Genomic DNA, 19654 nt, shown 5'->3' on the forward strand with positions numbered 1-19654 from the left:
ATCTGTTTGAAGGAAATGTTCAATGTTGAAAATGAAGTTGGTTTTAGTCTTTGTAAATTCTAAGAGAGAAGCAAAAAGTGTGCTGGGGATGTGCATTAACTTGTTGGGGTCATTAATGTTGAGGTCGAGTGCAATATTGTAAGCTTCATTGGCAGGGACTTTGGTGAAGAGTGACACAACATCAAAACTAGCCATTAAGGCTTTCGAATTTAGTTGTTCCAATGTATATTTGAAATTGAAGGTATCTTTAAAAAATGAATCTGCAGATGTTACATATGGTGTAAGAGCTCAGGCTATGTATTTGTCAAGATTGTAGTTGAAGGAATCATAAGTGGACAGTATAGGTCATAGGGGCAGTCCTGTTTGTGTGGTTTAGGCCTGCCATAGAGTTGTGGTGTGCGTGAATCAGTTGTATGTAGATAAAAATAAAGATCGTCAGTAATTAAATTATCTTTTTTTCATTTGTAATAAAGTTCTGTTTAGTTTTTTTTCATGTGTGTTTGTCGGGTTGTTTGGAATGGCTTTGAATTTCTTTTTATCGGAAAGAATGTCGTTCATTTTGTCTATGTATTCTGAATTGTTCATGATGACAGTGGTGTTGCCTTTACCAGCTTTTAGAATTTTAATGTTAGTGTCTTTTTTCAGATTATAAATGGATTTGATTTTGTTACTTATGAGGTTACTTTTCAGTTTACGGGATTGGTTGACTATATTAATAGTCTTGTTTGAGAATTCTTTAAAAAAGTTATTTAAAATAAAGTTTTTGAGAACTTCAGGAAACTACATTTTGTTGTAGTTGCCTGTAATAAAAGTCTGTTGGTTGATGTCATGGATGTCTTTTTTCTGTAGAGGCGTAGAATGTTCTACACACTCCATCATAATATTGATGCAATAGCATCCAACTAAAACAATGAGAAAAACTTAGAAGTTTCGAGTAATGATGCAATAATAAAACAAGCACCAATTCACAACAACTGAACAATGTATGATTCACAGTTACACAGGTTATTGCTTCCAAAAATAACTAAATTTAACACTTGTACTATACTTAAATGGAATCAGTTGTGTATATTTAACAAATTCTTTGAGCAGGGTAAGAGTGGGGAATTGAAGATTAGTAAAAAAAAGAGGTTACAGAGCATTTGGCAAAAACACATAGTGATGTGAATAGGGCTGTTGAGCTTGAGTAAATGCCAGGGTTAAGGTGATCAACAAGGTTAGGATATCAGTTTGATATGGATAACATCAGTTTTAAATAGGTTGATTGGGTTGTGAGAAAGCCCAAAGCGAGAAGTACCCCTGGTGTTAATGCAATTAGCTATAAGATTTACAAGAAGTGCCTACACATCCTAGCAATCTTGGCAAACTTCACTGATAAGGTATGGAAGAAAAGCTGAGCATCTGGTGAGTGGTTTATACTGAATGGTGTATACATTCCCAAAACAGAAAAAGAATGTGAAGGATAAGATTTACTTCATATTTCTGTTTGAAAATGACTACATAAACACATCACTGCAGAAGACAGGATCCCAAACTTTCCAAGGTGTCTTGAGCATGTCAGCATTATTTGGGCAGCAATCCAAGAAGCTAAATAGAGGAAGGGTGATTTAAATGTGGTATGATAAGATCTAGTGAATGCTTATGGCTCAGTACCCCACAAGATGATTGAATTAGCTTTGGAACATCTTTGAGTACTTGATAAATTTCAAGAAATTGTGGCTCAGTATTATCACAAATTTACCACTAGGCAGTTCACTAACACTTGGTCTATTAAAAGTAGGTATACCTATGGGATGTGTGATTTCACCAGTACTTTTTGTTTTGGCTATGGAGATGGTGATCAAAGGAACAGACCAATGTATTTCACAGGATACCAATTGGGGTCAATCAAGTACTACTATCACAGAGAGCATTAATGGATGATATCACTATCATATCCTCATATAAGAAAGAGATTGGGAAGTTTGACAACATCTGATCAGATGATATGATGGTATCACATGAAATTTAAGCCTAAGAAAAGTAAAGACTTCATCATTAAGAAGGGCAAGATCACTCCATGTAATTTCTTCATTAATGATGAAAGGATTCTGAGTGTGTCTGTGTGTAGTACAGATAGGTTTAGAGGGAAAATATTTCGGAATCAATTATTTGAAAGATTGGAGATTACTGAAAAATGTGGCCTACCTGGAAAGTTTAGGGTGTGGTATTTTCAGTTTGATTTTCCACCAAGGGTTTTGTGGCCTCTGCAATGATATACTCTATGCCTGGTTGAGGCTATGGAAAAAAAGAATTAAAGTGAAGCTCAGGAAATGGCTTGGGGTCCCTTGGAGCTTCAACTACAATGCACACTCTGTAGGTACCTATAAGTTGACTCTTCCAATTCTATCGTTAGTGGAAGAATACAAAGTTGGTAAGGGTAGGTTTCTCATGATGTTCAAAGAATCAAAGGATAAGGCCATCAGGGAATACTGCCATGACCCCAACACAGGTATAAAGTGGGTTGTAGGCACAGGAGTTGCACATGTAGAAAGTGGGTTAGTGAAAAAGAAGACTGTGGGAGTAGTGCAAATAGATAGAACATGTTTAGGTTGGGAAAGTCATATGTGGTTTTAAAAAATAGTGTACAAGAACATAGAAAAATTGTAACAGAGGAATTAAGGATGACTAAAGAAGAAAGAAAGGTAGCAAAAGCAGTATCTCAGGCTCAGTAAGGTCAATGGACATGTTGGGAAAATGCTGGTGATTGCCAATTGAAACGGAGAGACATCTGGCAGATATAATCATCAAGGCTGAGCTTAGAGCTCATGCTCAAGGCAACGATTGATCAGCTTCCTAGTCCAGTTAACTTAGTTAGGTGGAAAGCAAACAAGATTGAGAAGTGTCCAGTGTTCTTCTGGAGCAGCAGTTCTCACCCTTTTTCTCTTCACGAACCTCTTGACTAATAATAGTTTTTGCAGAAAACCTCTTTTAAGCAGTAATAAATTTTATGAAATAAAATAACATTTAAACTTCTTGAATTTATTGAAAATAAAAAGCTTCCGTAATACATAGCGTGGAACACATTTCCAATAAAATCTGAATCTCTCATATTGTCATCATTTTGCACTTAGCACCCAGTAAAATTGAAATATAATTCTTGAAACATAATAAAATATTGAAAACAAAACCATTTAACTAAAAGTAATGAGACTTCTGAGTTTGTTTTGAAGGATACAGTCTTTTAAAGCTGGGCTCAACAAAAGAGAGATATAATCTTAAATCTGGCTCTGGAACAAGCTCGATGATGAAGAACCCACTTTGAGACTAATAATGGCTGGAGATGGCTTGAATGGGTAATGAAAAAAACTTTAATATAAGTTTAACATAACAGCAAATGTACAACGTTTCGACAAAGTTTTGTCATCATCAGAAAATGGAAAAAGACGCCATTACCAAATTTTTCTTGCAAACCAACCACCAGTTGGGAAACACTGTTCTAGAGGGTTGCTGGAACACATTCTTGCAGAATGTGGGCAGGAACTTCGTAGGTACACGTGGAGGCACAATCAGGTCTTAAAGGTGCTAGAGTGATGTACTGTTATAATTTGTAAGGATGTGGAGGAGTATGTAATTGATATAGAATATGGAGGAATTGAGTTTGTGAAAGAAGAAACAATTTTGAGAAAGAAAAAAACCTATCAATTTATGAAGGGGGCTTACATTTGGTGTTAACTGGGAGGTATACACACACTGATCTTATATCCAAACTAGTGTTTACTTTTAAGATTGTGTTAACTGGACAATAACCCGATATGGTGATATAAAGCTTAGAAGTGAAGAAGATGTTAACAGTAGCACCTACTGTACCATGGAAGGAAAATATTACATGGGCCCATAAGAGAAAGTTGCTTAGGTATGAAAAGCTTGCAATTGTTGGACAGCATTACTCTAAAGTCTGGAATTGTAAGGTATTTGCAGTGGAAGTAAGATGTTGAAGGTATAAAACACTTTACAGTAGATTTCTTAAGGAGAGTCAGCATAGTGAGGTGATGCCTGAAATAGTCATAGAAAAAGGTAGGTCAGGCTGTTGAAAATAGCACTGCATAGATATTAAACCAGTACAATAAGACTAAGTGCAAGTAATGACTGGTGGTGCTATACTGGAATAGATCCTGAAAAAACATCTGAACATTGAGCAGCAGTTGAGGCCACTGTATGTTCTGTCTTCTAGGATTATTCAAATGTATCATTATTAAGCTAGTCAAGGCTATTGTCAATGACCTTGTCATACATGTTACGGGATAAGATCATCAGTTTCTTCCAGCCTATACTGTAAAATTTAAATGTATATTCCTTTTAATTTCTTTTCTCTAAAATTTCATCCTATCAACAACTTCTTGCTTAAAAGCTTATGATGTTTCTATAATTATAAAGTTTTTAACTATTTTTTAATTTTTTAGTTTGATGATCAAATTAGAAAAAACAAAATTCTGAAATGTTGGTAATTACTCATTTTTGGTGATACCATAATTTTAATATTTCTTACAAAACTTTGACTTCCAACTTATAAATAATTTTCATCGGCTGCAAAGAGGTCATCTAGTATCATCACAAGTTTTCTTGTCAAACAATAAATGGTGTAATCTTTGTTTTTCTCGGATACAAGTAAATGTGTTTTCTCAGAATTATATATTAGTTATCAAACATTATGACAAAGGGTATTTACTAAAATTTTCATAAGGAATCATAGGAAAATTATTTTTTAATGAAGAATTAGTTTTAGTTCTAGTTTCAGTCTTGTGAAAATCTGTAGGCAGAAACTTATGAAATAATAGTCATATTTTCAGCTCATTGCATGTTTCATACTATGTTGCACATAATACATTTTCATGTACAACAGTTTAAGATTTAAAAAGTAATTTAATCCTGAATTTTTCTAGCTGAAGATGTCTAAAATATTAAATGAAAGGTAATTCAAAAATATCTTTAAAAAACAACAGTAAATCAGGTCTGGAGATAGGAATTACTACATAAACAATTTCAAAACTCTTAATTATCAAATGATAATGCAATTTCATTGATGAATACATAACACTGATATTCTGTTTTCAAGAACAATAGTAATTTTCATCAAATCTTCCAAAACTGTCTTAAAACACAAACTCCAATAGACTAGAATAATGGGGTAAATAAACTGTAGAGAACAAAATTATTTTTACTAATGAAGTTTTTTAAATACAGTTTTGATCTTTAATTAAAATACTTGTAATCAGTTATCTTTAAAAAACATGTAGTAAATACACTTGAATAGGTACATGCAAATATAAAGATATAACTACTAGTACTTATAGATCTGTATGGATGTCAACAGCACTTAAGAATAAATTTAAGAATCTTCAACTAACCATAAAATCTCTTAATTATTGTGTAAAAAAAAAAAAAAATTTTAAGCATAAATTGCAGTGAAAAACAGGTGTACATTTAAAAACAAAAAAAGGATATTTCTGCCTGTGTAGAGGCATCAGAGAGTTGTTCTGGGGAGATTTCCACTCTGTCTTTTCTTTTATCTGACCTTCGCAACATGATCACAGCAGAAATATGTGAGACTCGTTTCTGGTCTATCTGAATATTTAAAATATCAAGTACAAGTATAAGCTGCAAGGAATATGGTTTTAAAGGAGAATTTCAACATGACTAGCATTTATTATCAATTCTGAAATTGTTAAAGATTCAGAGGAAGAGTTTGATTAGTATTCATTTAAAACATGTAAATTTTATATTAAAGAACTGTGTATCTACATAATACCACATGGATTATTCAAATACCCAGTAAAAGAAAAAAAATGATGACCTACATACACTGTGGCCCAAAGAAAGAGGGAATAAAACTAAATTGGGCTAAATTTGATTATTCCACTTGTATATAGGTATCTACTGCAAATGCACTGAAGTCATCAGCCATCTTCATAAGCAGCCTACAGTACAATACTCAATAATTAATTTACAACAACTTAATTATACACAGGGCTATTTTGAGACAGTACGCACTGGTACAGCATACTAGCACCATTTTTCATGTTGCATAATGGAGAGGAAGGTGACAAAACTTGAAAGAGTAATGTAAATGAATGTTCCCCTTTGAACAAATCTTTTGTTAACAAGAAGACCAAGGAGACCCAAACTTGAAGTGTTACAAATGATAAAGTTTACAGGAGTGTGAAAACGTACTGTTTACTTGATCATGTATTTGTGATCATCAGTGCAGTATGAGGTGTGAAGCATCAGGTAGGATTAGCATGCCATTAATAGGGAACATCAATGGTCACCTGGTTTTAACGCCTACAAGATGTGGCCGCAGTCAATGTACAGTAGTGGCCTCACTTTGATTGACAGGTTTCAATTGTGCAACAGCAGGTGAGAACTAGCCTGGATGTACGCAATACTTAGTACAAAAGAGACCACTTGGGACTGGGAAACAGGTGACCACAAGCGGAGTTGACTGGTATGCAGGTCTGGACTGTACATTTGTTCAAATAAAATAAGTCACAGTCAATATTATTAATCGCACAACACCTTCTCAGCCAAGATAAAAATATGCATGAGAGTCTCAGGAATAAGTTGTTTTGGTCTGACCTCAAGGTGGTGATGCCAATTTGAGCAGATGTGCATTTCTCTTCTACTTTGCTTTGATTTTATTGTGACCAGGAGTGTATATCATTTTTATTGCATCTTGAGAAAACACTCCAATGTAAAAATTAAAATGAATTACAAATTTCTGTGAATAAGAAAGCTAGAATATGTTAGGAAGTGACCCAAGAACAGGAATTAACAGCATCAGTGACAGTTTCTGTTCCTGGTCCAGCCGGTGTCCACGAGCTATCTGACAAAGACTGGCGTAGCTACTGGACTGCAGATCAAAAAAATTATTTTTGCCAGAAGTATGACTAGCTGCATATTAGAAATAAAAACTTGGTTGTACACCTTGCCATAAAATTGGAACTTTTGGAGTGGAAACGAAGGCAGGAATGAAAGTTTCTAAAGAATGGGCCAACAAGGAAATAACTTATTTTGGTGAAGATCGACAGCAACAGTTTCTGTCTTTGTGGAAAAAATATACAATTGCATTAAAATTGTTGGCTGAAACTGAGAAAGAGACCATTGGAAAATATATATATATATATATATCAATAAATCTAATACTATTAAGTACATTAATTGTCCTCAGGCAATTAAAATCAGTACCATAAAACAATAATGAACTTCATATAAATAAAAAACATTATAATTAGATCAAAAATTCAGAATTATTCTTCCATTATCAGTTCCTGTTTGTCATCCTTAAGTCACATTGGACAATATCTGTGGCCATAGCACCCAAATGCACTGGGGATATTCCATCTATCAGACAAAATCCCAACACCAATGTCAAACTTGCCAGCAATTAAGGGGAATAAGTTAAAAGTTTTCAGTTGAGTACTTGAACCCACACCATCTCAACTCCTATTGCCTTTTGCTGTCTGCAGCCAGTTGTGGGAAAGCAGTTACCCTTAATATTTAGATAAAACCTTAAAGTAGAAATAAACCAACATAAATTCTACAATGGAAAACTCCCAATCTTAGCTTTTTGTTTGACATGGAGAAAAGTCGATTTCCACACTTAACAGTAGTAAAGGTTCAATTGACTATAGTCAATTTTTGCAGTGAATATGTTAAACTACGGTTAGATCTTGTAGTTCTCTTCTGTGATTATAAGGAAGCCATAAGTGAGCATAGCACCATTAATGGTTTATTACAAGAAAACCACATACATGTAACAGAATAAAATATTTTACGTACAAGTTTTTATGTAAGTTACTGTACTTAAAAGTATTCCAGGTTTAAGTCATTTAAGTTATACAGAACTTTACGGTTCTGGAATTGTTTTCTCTGGTGCTATAGTAATATTTTTAAGCTCTCAGACAGAGAAATTAGAAATACTCATATGTCATAATGTTTTTCTAATGAAAATAAGTATTATTTTGTTATCACTAAACTTTGGCAGTTTTTTAGTTATATTATTTAAGAACACACACTTCTAGGTTTAATTATTACTGCTGGCATACTAAGTCTAAAGTTACAACTATGGCTTAAAACTAAAGCTGGGCAACTGATTCACCCATTTTGACTCCTTAATCAATTATATTCAATTAATTAAGTATTCTCATATGAGACATGCATAGTTGGAATATTTGAAAACAATAACAGTCAGAAACACCAATTTCAATTACTTGATTATTCTTTTTTTTCTTTACATTAATTGATTTCAAGATAATGGTTACTTCACATGACACTAGTCAACATAATCAATACTCATAAATAATCTTTTTATCAATTAATTAAGATACCTGCCCAGTTTACTTAAAACTAAATTGATAAGCTTTATTTTTAGGTAGTGGAACTAAGTTATAGGACAGTAAAGTTATTAAATATTAGATTAAAAATATTTATGCTATAGATATGAGTTCAGTTACCATTTCTTAACAGAGGATCACCCAGATATATATATATATATATATATATATATATATATACACCAGCCACAACTGTGAGTAAAGCATATGTCAAGCAACCAAAATTATGAAGAGGTAGCTAACATTGGCAAAAACCAGACAAACTCCCAAAAACCCCATAGGAGCAAGAAGTACAAAAAACCGAACCCAACATTACAGGGTCGTGTTATTGCCTCAACAGAACCGTAAGAACAGGGCAATACCTGTAAATGGTATTAAGAGTAGAAATCATAACTCATCAAACCGTAAATGCAAGGAAGACATCTTGCACCCAGAATTATAAATAGGATATGGAACATTTCCTCAACTGTATGAACAGTGTACACACAACATCCTGTTACTGGTATTATGAGGTAGGCTAAGTCCCTCCAAATTCAACCTATGAGCAGGGAAGAAAATCTCCTGCAACCTGAATTAACAAAAAGGGGGCCTCTACTGCATTCAACCATGGGAATAGGGCAGTGTCAACCTGAACCTGGTATTATAAGGAAGATCCTACATAGGCTGGTCCTGCTTCATCTGACATTTGGTCCACCTATGTATGAGAAGGAGAGAACCCAGCTTTGCTGCCCCCTTCTCACTAGGTATATAATTGTGTGATTGTATTGTAAGGTAAAGTTCTACTTCACACTCAGGAGGAAGCATCCTTGGTCCACCACCCTACCCCAGTGACTGAAAACTGGTAAGCAGTAAGGACTCCTGTGCTCCACTTGGAGAAAAAAAAAGGGGGGAAAGTAAATGTGGTGGGGAGTCCAGAGGAATGTCACATTGAAAAAAAGTGCAATGGGTGTTCACAATACCCTATTTCGAAAAGGAGACTATCCCCGACTCATCCAATCAAAGGATGGGCAGAAATCCCCTTTTGCTTTACTCATGATAGTCCATGAGCGACAGTCCACCACTAAGTTAAAGATATAGATACCTTGAGACACACAAGTATATACCACTAGGCATGCCACTAGTGAACTTGAAAAAAATCCCATCTCTACAATGAGCATTATAGCTCTACCGGTATACTGTGCAGGTTTAAGTGAAAGCAAATCTGACCAGGCAACACTTGCCATAGAATGGGATCCTATTAGTAGTGGTAAAAGAGGGTCCCTGAAAAAATAAAAAATTAAATGTTGTGAAAAGACATACCCAAGTTAAAGGCAAATGGACATGTGTAGAATCACCATGGGAGGGAGATGATATCCACCTGAGAAGGATACAGCCAGATAGTACATATAACGTGTAACAAAGGAATAGAGAGTAGTTCACATTCCGGCCTGAGCAACTTCTTCCAACAGGCAGCCAAAGACATGGTGATATGACAAATTTGATGAGAAGTAATGTTGAGGAGATAGTGAATTTCCATGTATAAGTCTGAATATGCCAGCCTATAAAGTTGATGAACCCAACCAGTAAGTAGGACAGAGGATAGCTCATGAGAAACAGAAGACTTCCAGGGAATAAAAGGTCGAAAATGTGAACCCAGAAGGAGGCACTACATGCTACATAACACCTTAGGGAGCAAATCTGACAAAGAAGACAATCTTACTGGAACGGGAGTACAGGAGGGAGATGGAAGATAAAGAAATAGGTGTGAAAGCCAAATGGCCTTTCCAGGTAACAGAAGCCTTAGGGAGGAAGGACCAGTCTGGATATAGGATGACATAAGAGAAATCATAGAGGATTCTAGTAACATTAATACCATAAATGCCTGATTGACGATGTCTGCAAGCTAGGAAGAAAAGGAAATGTGTAATATACCACATACCTAATTAACCAGCTGTAAAAAAAAAGTGTGGAAGGTGAGGTATCCTGTAGAGTGCAACAGATCAAAATAAGAAGGTGCCAAAAAAAGTGAATCCAATTTTCTCTCCTTGATTGTATTCATCCTCAGAAACATTGTCAGGTTTATAATTAGAAGAAATTGCCAGCTGAACATACGAACCTAGCTCTCAGCAAATTAAGACCTGTACCTCCTCAGCAGATAAAGTCGAACCTGATGCCTGGGTAGTTGTACCAGAAGCACTGTCTACCAAAACAGGAACTTCCATTGTCGATACATTGAACCATAAAGTCATTCTAAGTTACCATATAATTTGGTAATAGTAAACAAATTAAAAAAAAATTTAAACAATTGCATACAAACACAGTAAAAGAAAACTGTTGAAAATGGTATTGAAATGTCAATGAAGTACAATCGTAAACAGTAGTCACAAGTGTAAAAACACACATCTAAATGATGCTGTGCCAATTGAGAAAGTGTGGATTGAGCAGGAGAATGAGAAAGCTATCTGTGACAATATATGTAGTGCAATACTATTCAGGGCTCACATAACATAACTAATATATAATTAACTCAAATATAATAGAAAGACCTAAATACAATTTAAACTGTATCTCTAGCAATAACACAGTTAGATAAGAAACAACCAACCATAAGTGCTATAGTTGATCAACAATACTACAGTCAGTTCCACTTACTCTGTGACTATAACTGGGTGCCAATTTCAAAATAACCATTGTTAGATTATTGTTTAAAATGAGGTATTTCTAGTGAGTATACACACAGGTATGTAACATCTACATTTAGTTATAAAGCTCAAACAAATATAGTGAAGGTGGGAGTGGCATCTGTCAGGAGTTGAAAAAATTTATTACTTGTTTATCTGTATTCATTCAGAGAATGAACACAGTGACTTGCATACAAAAGCATTTAAAGGGACTCCTGTTGTGAAAGGGTTAAAGTAGTGTATTTAATAATCAAAATAAATAATGAAAGAAAATCTATGCATCACTGCCAGTGTAATCAATTCTTTTGTTTCCCTTTAAAGCAATGTTTTTTCCTAATCAAAATACATAATGAATGAAAATCTTTGCATCACTGTCAATGTAATCTATTCTTGTTTCTTTATAATCTATTACTATCTAGTTGACACGTTTGTCAATAAAATGTCAAAAACTTTTGATGAAGATATTGAAAAATCATACAATTTACATTACCAATAACTTTATAACAATGAGTTCTTTATCAACTCTTTCATATCCTGAAACAGCTATTACCTTGTAATAAGTTCTCATACAGCTTAGATGGTAATGAGTTAAACTTAGTGTCCTTTCCTGATCAAAATAAATAATGAAAGAATTTCTTTTTGGAATCATCTACATTTTGTAGATATCAGTGTAATTTGTCAGTGTAATCTATTCTTGTTTCTTTATAATCTATTACTATCTAGTTGACTCGTTTGTCAATAAAATGTCAAAAACTTTTGATGAAGAGATTGAAAAATCATACAATTTACATTACCAATAACTTTATAGTAATGAGTTCTTTGAAACTATTAGTGGTCTAATAGCGATAAAGAAAATGTGAATCTCTAAATGCCATTAGTGGTTTATTAGAATGAACAGCCCATAATTGTTCCACACGTGTCATGCCAAATTAAAAATCTGTTGCCATAGCAATTAATATACCTTTTGCTAACAGACCACTAATAGTTTTCAGAATCCCACTTCATGATTGGCCAACTATTGGCTGAGTATCTAGCCCTATTCATCAGGCAAGCATTTAACATAACTTGAATCGGGCCATAGCATAATATTTATAGAAATTCCATTATTTTGGAGTTTTTAATTTTTTAAATAAAAACATATCTCTTAACTCTCTCAACACAGGCTCGATGAATTGGACCAACCACATGACCTCTTTGTACTCGTTTAAAGTCTTTATAAATTTAATACTTCTAATAATGTGTATATTTTCACATTCGGCTGTCAATTGTCGACTTTAATTATTATATACTAATGACAATAATGCATTTACTTTTTATTAAATTAAATAATGCGCCAAACAATAAAAACTAATAAAATGCAAAAAGTAGACAAATTCCCTTACCTCTCAAAATTCTTATGGCTTTCTAACTATGTGACAAGAGTCATTACAAATTCATCCAAGCTAGTTGTTAACTTTCTCACGAGAAGAATGTTGGTACTCTTGATTGAAATTGACATTTAACCATTCAGAACACAATTTTATTCAATATGTCATTTGATAGATGAAAACCTTGACTTTCTATCGGTTATAGGTAATATATAATGAAACATAAGAGAAAACTATGAACAAATCCTGAAAGAGAGGATGTGACAGGTGGATGTGGCAAGCTTTGGATTCTACAGCCATTTTTTTTCATAGTGCAATTTATGTTTCTAATAACTGCTTACGTAATGCAAATGTTAAATTTTTACACAAAACAACTGGCAAATACATTAATCAAATTATAGCAAGACCATACCAGGTGAGACTAGACTCCAAGTTTTATACATGGAAGTTTTCCTAAAATGAAAATGTATTTCCAATAATATATACCTCCACTGACACTTCTAGCTATTACTCAACCGCCAAGGTTTCTTTTTTGCCCATTTAAGCATTGGTCTGATTTTTTTCTCACTTGTTCTAGTCTTTCATTCCCCTCTCAATTGCCACTGACGATAATTATCTTGTGATACTCTCCACCTATGTCAATACTCCCTCTATCCTGGTACTGTATATAAGCACCTCATTCAGATAATTTTATTACTTTTTCAAGACTGATATAATCCTAGTCTGTAACACCAGCTCTTAGTGGGGAGGAAGGGCTGTCGTTGATAGCTAGAATCCCACATTGAGAAGGTGGATGAGCCAGTGAGGGCATTATCCATATAGAAAGCATATGCATAGATCATAGATGTAGCAAGATAAGATTGGTATCTGAGTAGGGGAACAACACTACATCCAGAACAGGTATGCTCTTCATCTTGAACTTATTTGCTGTATCTAGGATGGAATTGTATATGAGTGATCATTACTATAGGCCAGCCCCAACCAGATAGCTAAGGTTCCACTACTCGGGGTTGGAATTAAGGGGTCTTGGTCCCTATATCCCATGTTGGTGGCTAGGGTAATGGGACCACAATGTTATATATAGATATACTTGTGACTGGATCCCAACCTGAAGCCATAGAGTGATATGTTCCAAATCACCAGAATCACCCAGGTAGGAGGGCCCCCAAATTGACCATTTTCTCCAAGAGTGAAAGAATTCACTTTAACACTCTGGAAGAAAAACCTCTATCCACCACCAAAGTGACAGGAAACCGGGTATGATGAGGACTCCCTAGTTCCACTAGTAGAATGTGGGGGATAATGTGCTTTGGAGGATTCTGAGGAACCGTGTTCTGAAAACAGTGCAAAAGGTAAAACAAGTTCCCTAAATTTTTAAAAGCAAACCAACCCTGATTTATTCAATCCAATGATTGGCAGGGACAGGCAGAATCCCCTTTAGCTTTACTCATGATAGTCCATGAGTGGTGGTCCAGCATAGGGTGGTAATACCACCTGGTGAGCTCCTTGGTGGTCTTATGGTTCACCTCATTTCTACAGAGCCTGTTGCAACTGGTAGTAATTATAGTGAAATAGTGGTTGCTAGGTGTGATAAAAACATACCTATCTGGGCAACACTCACCACAGAGTGGGATCCTGTGAAAACAAGGTAAGGGACCCTGAAAGGTAGAAATAACAATACTCACCCCTCTGGATAATCTAGCAGAAATAGTTAAGATAGCTACAGGGGGTAGGCAAAAACCCCCAGATGAAGAGACTGCCAGGTCCAGGCAAATAATGTGAGATAAAGGTATTGAGGGAGGTTCACACACCAGTAAGCACAGTGACCTCCAGCCGGTAAATCGACTGAGCTGCTAAGGGCATAGAAAAGAGAAATCTGATTAGGTGTGACTCACAGAAGATACTTTGCCTCCAAAGAAAACCAAGAATAAGTGTTGTCTAGTATCTATAAAGGTATAAGTGCAGGCAACAAGACCTTCATGACCCTCACTGAACATGACCAAGATTGATAGAGAGAAAGAGTGAGCAGTGACACAGTGTTGGGTAAGAAGAACAGGTCCGAGTATGTAGAGAGAACAAGAAAGTGGTCTGTGGACAAACCTCGCAAATCACTCCAACCAGTGATATCCATAAAAAATAAACCTGCAGGTAAAGGGGATAGATGGCATATAAGAATCAGGTCACAAACATGTGTAGAGAAAGAACACAACCTGAATCTACCTATTAGGTAACTGGAATGGTCATGTGGAACCAATTACCCAAAACAATGTGAGTAATCTGGAGAGTACTGGGGACTCAAAAATATTTAGTTGCAATAATTGAATGGTAGTTGATAAGGCTACCATAAACAATGGCAACTGCGGAAGATGGAAAAACCTCTATCAAAGAGCCAAGGCAAAAAACAAGTTATGGTTGACACCACTGATTGAAAAGGGTTCAACCTCCTCTCAATACACTATTACTGACATGCATTTTGAGAAAAATGATTATTGGACTAAGCAGAAACTGAGCCACATACATGTCAACCTTAGAAATTAAACCCCAATACAGTGTAAAAGACAGCATAACCTCTACGCTACAAGCTTGAATTTCTTGATAGCCAGGTGCACCATATATGATCATGGCTGCCTCCACAGAGAGAGCTTAAAACAAAGTGGAAGAGTTGGACACACCAGAAGGGACTGCAAATGCAAAAACCCAGATGTAGCCACTAATCTGGTGCAATGAACAGGATCTGACAGTGGGTTGGAACAAATCATATTTTGTACCCAGGGTAACATATAAAGTGAAGAGAAGGTTGAGAGTGGTAATCCCATCCTGTCTACAGGCCCAAAGATGAGGTACAGGAGAACAAATTGTCAGTATTAGGTGATTGAATGAGAGGCCAATACACCAATTAGAGTTGCAAAATGAGAAGCAATCCAACAGAATCTTGCAATGCAACATCAAATCTGTCAGGAGAATCTGTTTGGAATAAGACAAAGGACCTACTACCACAGGCATCACCCATGGAACATGGCAAGCTAGAAGGGTGATAAGATAGGAATGGTCCCAAGAAGAAGGTCCAAGAGCAAGAAGGATGAAAGCATTATGTATGGAATTCTCTTTTGTCAGTGTATAGACCCTAGAAATCCTGACTGTTGGTATATGCCCTCATCCCCAAATCAAAGGCAGTATATCCCAAAGTGGCCTCCTTTTCATTTTTCATAGGTCATTTAAAGACTGTGTTGATTACCATTGATTGGAACAGCATTTTGTGAGGTAAAGTCATTTTGTTAGAGCAAAGCAACCCTGTGCCATCTGCTACATCCAACCTAGGGAATCAGACCACTGACACCAGTGCAACGAGTCCATAAACTTACCACTGTCCCACAAGGAGACTAAAAATACAACAGACTAAAAGAAGGCACAGGAAAAAGCAAATCTAATGTCCTCCAAAATGTTGGAGACTGCACCCAACTGCAGCCTCTAAGCCCCACAGAGGACCACCACAGTTCCGAACATATGTCTCAATCTCACTATGAATTAGATCACTGACTATCTTAACAGAGAGTGACCCCCCCCCCACCCCACACGTGTTAAATATCAGAGGTGGGATAGGAGAGACCGAATTTGCCTCTATGCTGAAAATAATAATCCGGGAATTCATACTGTAAATCGGCTTTCCAAGTGGAAGAAATGTTTTAAAAACTATTATTATTATTAGTATGAAAATCAACCAGATAACATGATAATGTTGAAAGTATCTCTGAATGATCATAATATTGGGGGAACTCATTAAGGACACTTTGTTTAGTAAAATGATAACATTATCTAAATGAGGTGCTTATACACAGTACCAAAATAGAGGGCTCATTGATGTAGGTGGAGAGTGTCACAAGATAGATATTGCTAAGAGCAATTGACTGGGGTATAAAAAAACTAGGAGCAAACAAGGAAAAAATCAGACAAATGCTTAGATGGGCAAAAGAAAGAAAAAAACCCTGGCAGTCACAAAACATAAGGGATTTGTAGTTCGAATGTATAATGTCTACAGTATCTCCAGTCTTGTTCCCTTACATATTTACGATCCCTCTTTGAAGGTGTTTAAATGACCATTTTTTTAATTATCTTGTTTGCAGCCTTTTTTTATGCTCAACTATGGGCAAAGGATTACTTGATATGGTAGCTAACTTTATACATTGTTATGATAATAAATATAGCTAGTAGTTAGCTGATACAGTGCATGATGATTTACTGTAGCTACTGACTATTTGATCACATTAGTTTCAAGATGTAAAATGTTAAGCTGCAGCTGGAGTTTGCCAAAGAGATTTGTTTAAGAATACAGTAGGCATTTATAGTTCCTATGTAACTAAATTCTCTATATATAATGCATAGCAATGGGCAAATACATACCTACACTGAGAGACAACTCCCACTAAGCTTGTATAAAATTTCAACAACAGAAAAGCAGCCTTTTCAAATAAAACATATACGTCTAAAACATCACTTTACATAAACCTTCATGTCTTTTAAAGTAATTATGCTATGAATGTGTGTAATAAAATTTGATATTGTGTATTGATTATTTTTTTTTACTCCTTCACTGATTGTACAGGTTACAAAACATTGAGTATCTACATGTTAGTTATTTAATGTTCATCTATTATTGGCTGGTAATTTCTGTTTTACCCTGTACTTAAGCTTTTTAAAGGAACACTATATATTTGCAAGAAGGTGAACTTCAAGGGATAATGAGAACATCATTTGTACTAGAATTATGATGTTTTTTAGCTTATGCAAGGTATAGAAGAAAAAATTGACTTTTCAATATCCTTATGACCTTCGCAATATCTTACTTATTATTCTACAAAAATTTGGGTGTAATATACCAAACCATTTTTGTTGTAGTCTGGCAAGAGAAGAAGAGGAGGAGGACTACAAACAGGCAATTTTGAACAGATTTTCTTTTCCTTGTAAATCTAACATACATATTTTTTGGTGCATTTTATATATGTATAGCCTTAGCAATCAATAGTAAAGGTTTTAAAGTGTTGTTTGAACTGAACCTTTACTGTTTAAGGTGCTTTTTCCCCAACCATTCTGTTAGGGTACTGTGCAATTCCTTGCAATCCCTATTATGAACCACTATCAAGATTCATGATAAAAAGAAAAATGTCAGAGGTTAATAAAAACAATGGCTGAACTTTATGAAAACACTGAAACAGAAGTTTGACTGTTAGTTTTTAATATGTTTATAGTTATACTTCAAATCTCCTGATTGTATATAAAATTTGGTTTAATAAACATAAAAATATATAAAATATATTACATAGTAATATTACAATAAAGCATTAACTACTACAAAATAGTGTATTGTGAATAGAATTTTCTGCTGTGCTTAACAAAAACCTTAAGTTAAATTTTACAAATTTTTCTTGCTCCTCAGTATTTATAATTATAAGCTTCTGATAAACACATAAAGATGAATATCAAGGAATAATGAATGTTCTTTTTTTCACTGGAGCTGTTGTGAAATAATTACAAAATTATGTTATTCTCATTTTTTAACTGCTAATCTGCTGTCATTTTCACAGAAGCCCAAGAACAACAGTGTTTGTGGTGGCTGTTACCAGAACTTCAATAAGGCCTTAATTATTTTTTTTAAACTTATAATGATGATGTTAGCATTACATTAATTTGTGACTTCAGAAATATATACATATAAATATTTTTATTATCAATGTATAAAACAAGTTATTGTTCATATACAAGTTGTAACTTTAGTAGTAGTAGTAAATAGTACTTTTAGCATTACCAACAGTATTAAAAATTTTCCTAGTGTGATTAAACTTAATTTAAACTAAAGAATATCAAGATGGTGTAATATGCAGAATAAAAACTATTTTTTAGAATATAATAGTATGAAAAGAAAAATAGTTATCAAACATTACATATTTCCTAATATTGTTTTCCATGACTCCAAGTTTTAAAATAACAGTTAATATTATTATTAATAAAGAAACAGAAAATAGTAACACCAGTGATAACCATTAAACCAGGTATAGCCTTCTCCGAAGTTCTCGCTGAAGTGAAGACAGTGACTGAATGATATAGTATTCACTAAATTGTTACTGCAAAAATTAAAACATTTATATAAAACAAACCAATAAAACACTGTATGTATGTAAATATATAGTGAGAGAGCTACCTCGCCAATCAGAAGACCCATTACTTCTTCTCTTTCAGTTGAAAGGGCATGATTCAAACAAACCAAGTATACATCAGCACTTAATTTCACACACGATGTTGCCATTTGTAATCTATTTTACTGCTACCTGTTGTTAAGACGGGCATACCATTAAATGTCCGTAATATTTCACATAATTTGAAGAAAAATGTGTTTTTCCTTTCTCGAAAGAAAGGTGTGGAGAACAACTTCATTTCTGATACAATTATTTCAATTCATAATCCATGTTCTGATTTGAAAATTAAAACTCTTAGTTCATGATACAAGTTGGGGTCGTTACTGGTTTTTAGCGCAAAGTTGCACAACGGCCTATCTATGCTCTGTCCACTGTAGATATCGAACCCTGGTTTTAAGCGTTCTAAGATCGAAGACTTACCGCTGATCAACAGGGGAACACAAATTGATGTACAGACGTTGACATCTTTTGAAACAATTCACTATAATATGTATGAGCTCAGATTACTCTAGCCTGGTTTATATTTATATCCTCTGTTTATGTCTAGCTATGGTGAAAATAGCAGTTAAAACTCTTGTTTATAATTATAACATTTTTGAATTTTAGAAAGAAAGATAATACACAGGTTCAATACATTATATTAAACTTCGTTAGAGTCATAACATAACGTTATAGCCGTAATATCCAGTCGTGCTCTATCTGACGATCTTGCATTTTGAAAATGGTCCTTCATTGTAGTTTTCATTTCAGAAAGCTCCATTGTAAGTTTTTCATATCCAAAGCACAGCACGTCTCTCTGATAACTTTCCACAAGTCATCTAGTATCTGAGGATAACGGGCTCCCAGCATTCATTTCAATAGTCCAAATGCATAGAAATCCATAGACATTGCGTTTATTGACTTGGCCAGCATGCCTTTACATGAAATAGCATGAATACTTATTTTCTTCTTATGTTACTTGGGGACTCGACAGTTGAATGGATATGTCATAGAAACAACTTATGTACACAAAACTAATGTCACTTTTACAAATGGAAATCCTTCTTCATTAATGTGCCTGCTGTGGG

At 34.6% G+C, this 19654-nt stretch overlaps 1 protein-coding gene across 3 annotated transcripts in view; it reads right to left on the minus strand.

Moving 5' to 3' along the window:
* LOC106469025 (lys-63-specific deubiquitinase BRCC36-like) overlaps nt 1–18733 on the minus strand; it is a 104855-nt gene extending 86122 nt beyond the window's left edge. For 2 of the 3 annotated variants that reach the window (XR_002612781.1, XM_013929478.2), the window contains exons 1-2: nt 18593–18733; nt 5485–5604 (exon numbers count right to left, since the gene is read on the minus strand). Coding sequence is in view for 2 of the 3 variants with exons in the window: in XM_013929478.2 (XP_013784932.1) it covers nt 5485–5604; nt 18593–18697 (225 nt within the window). In the remaining variant the exon portion in view is untranslated. The remainder of the gene's footprint in view (nt 1–5484; nt 5605–18592) is intronic. The other variant, XM_022397424.1, reaches the window with a different exon arrangement.
* Nucleotides 18734–19654: the final 921 nt, after the last annotated feature.

The sequence above is a fragment of the Limulus polyphemus genome, unplaced genomic scaffold, assembly GCF_000517525.1.
Source record: "Limulus polyphemus unplaced genomic scaffold, Limulus_polyphemus-2.1.2 Scaffold3267, whole genome shotgun sequence".
NCBI classification, from domain to species: Eukaryota; Metazoa; Arthropoda; class Merostomata; order Xiphosura; family Limulidae; genus Limulus; species Limulus polyphemus.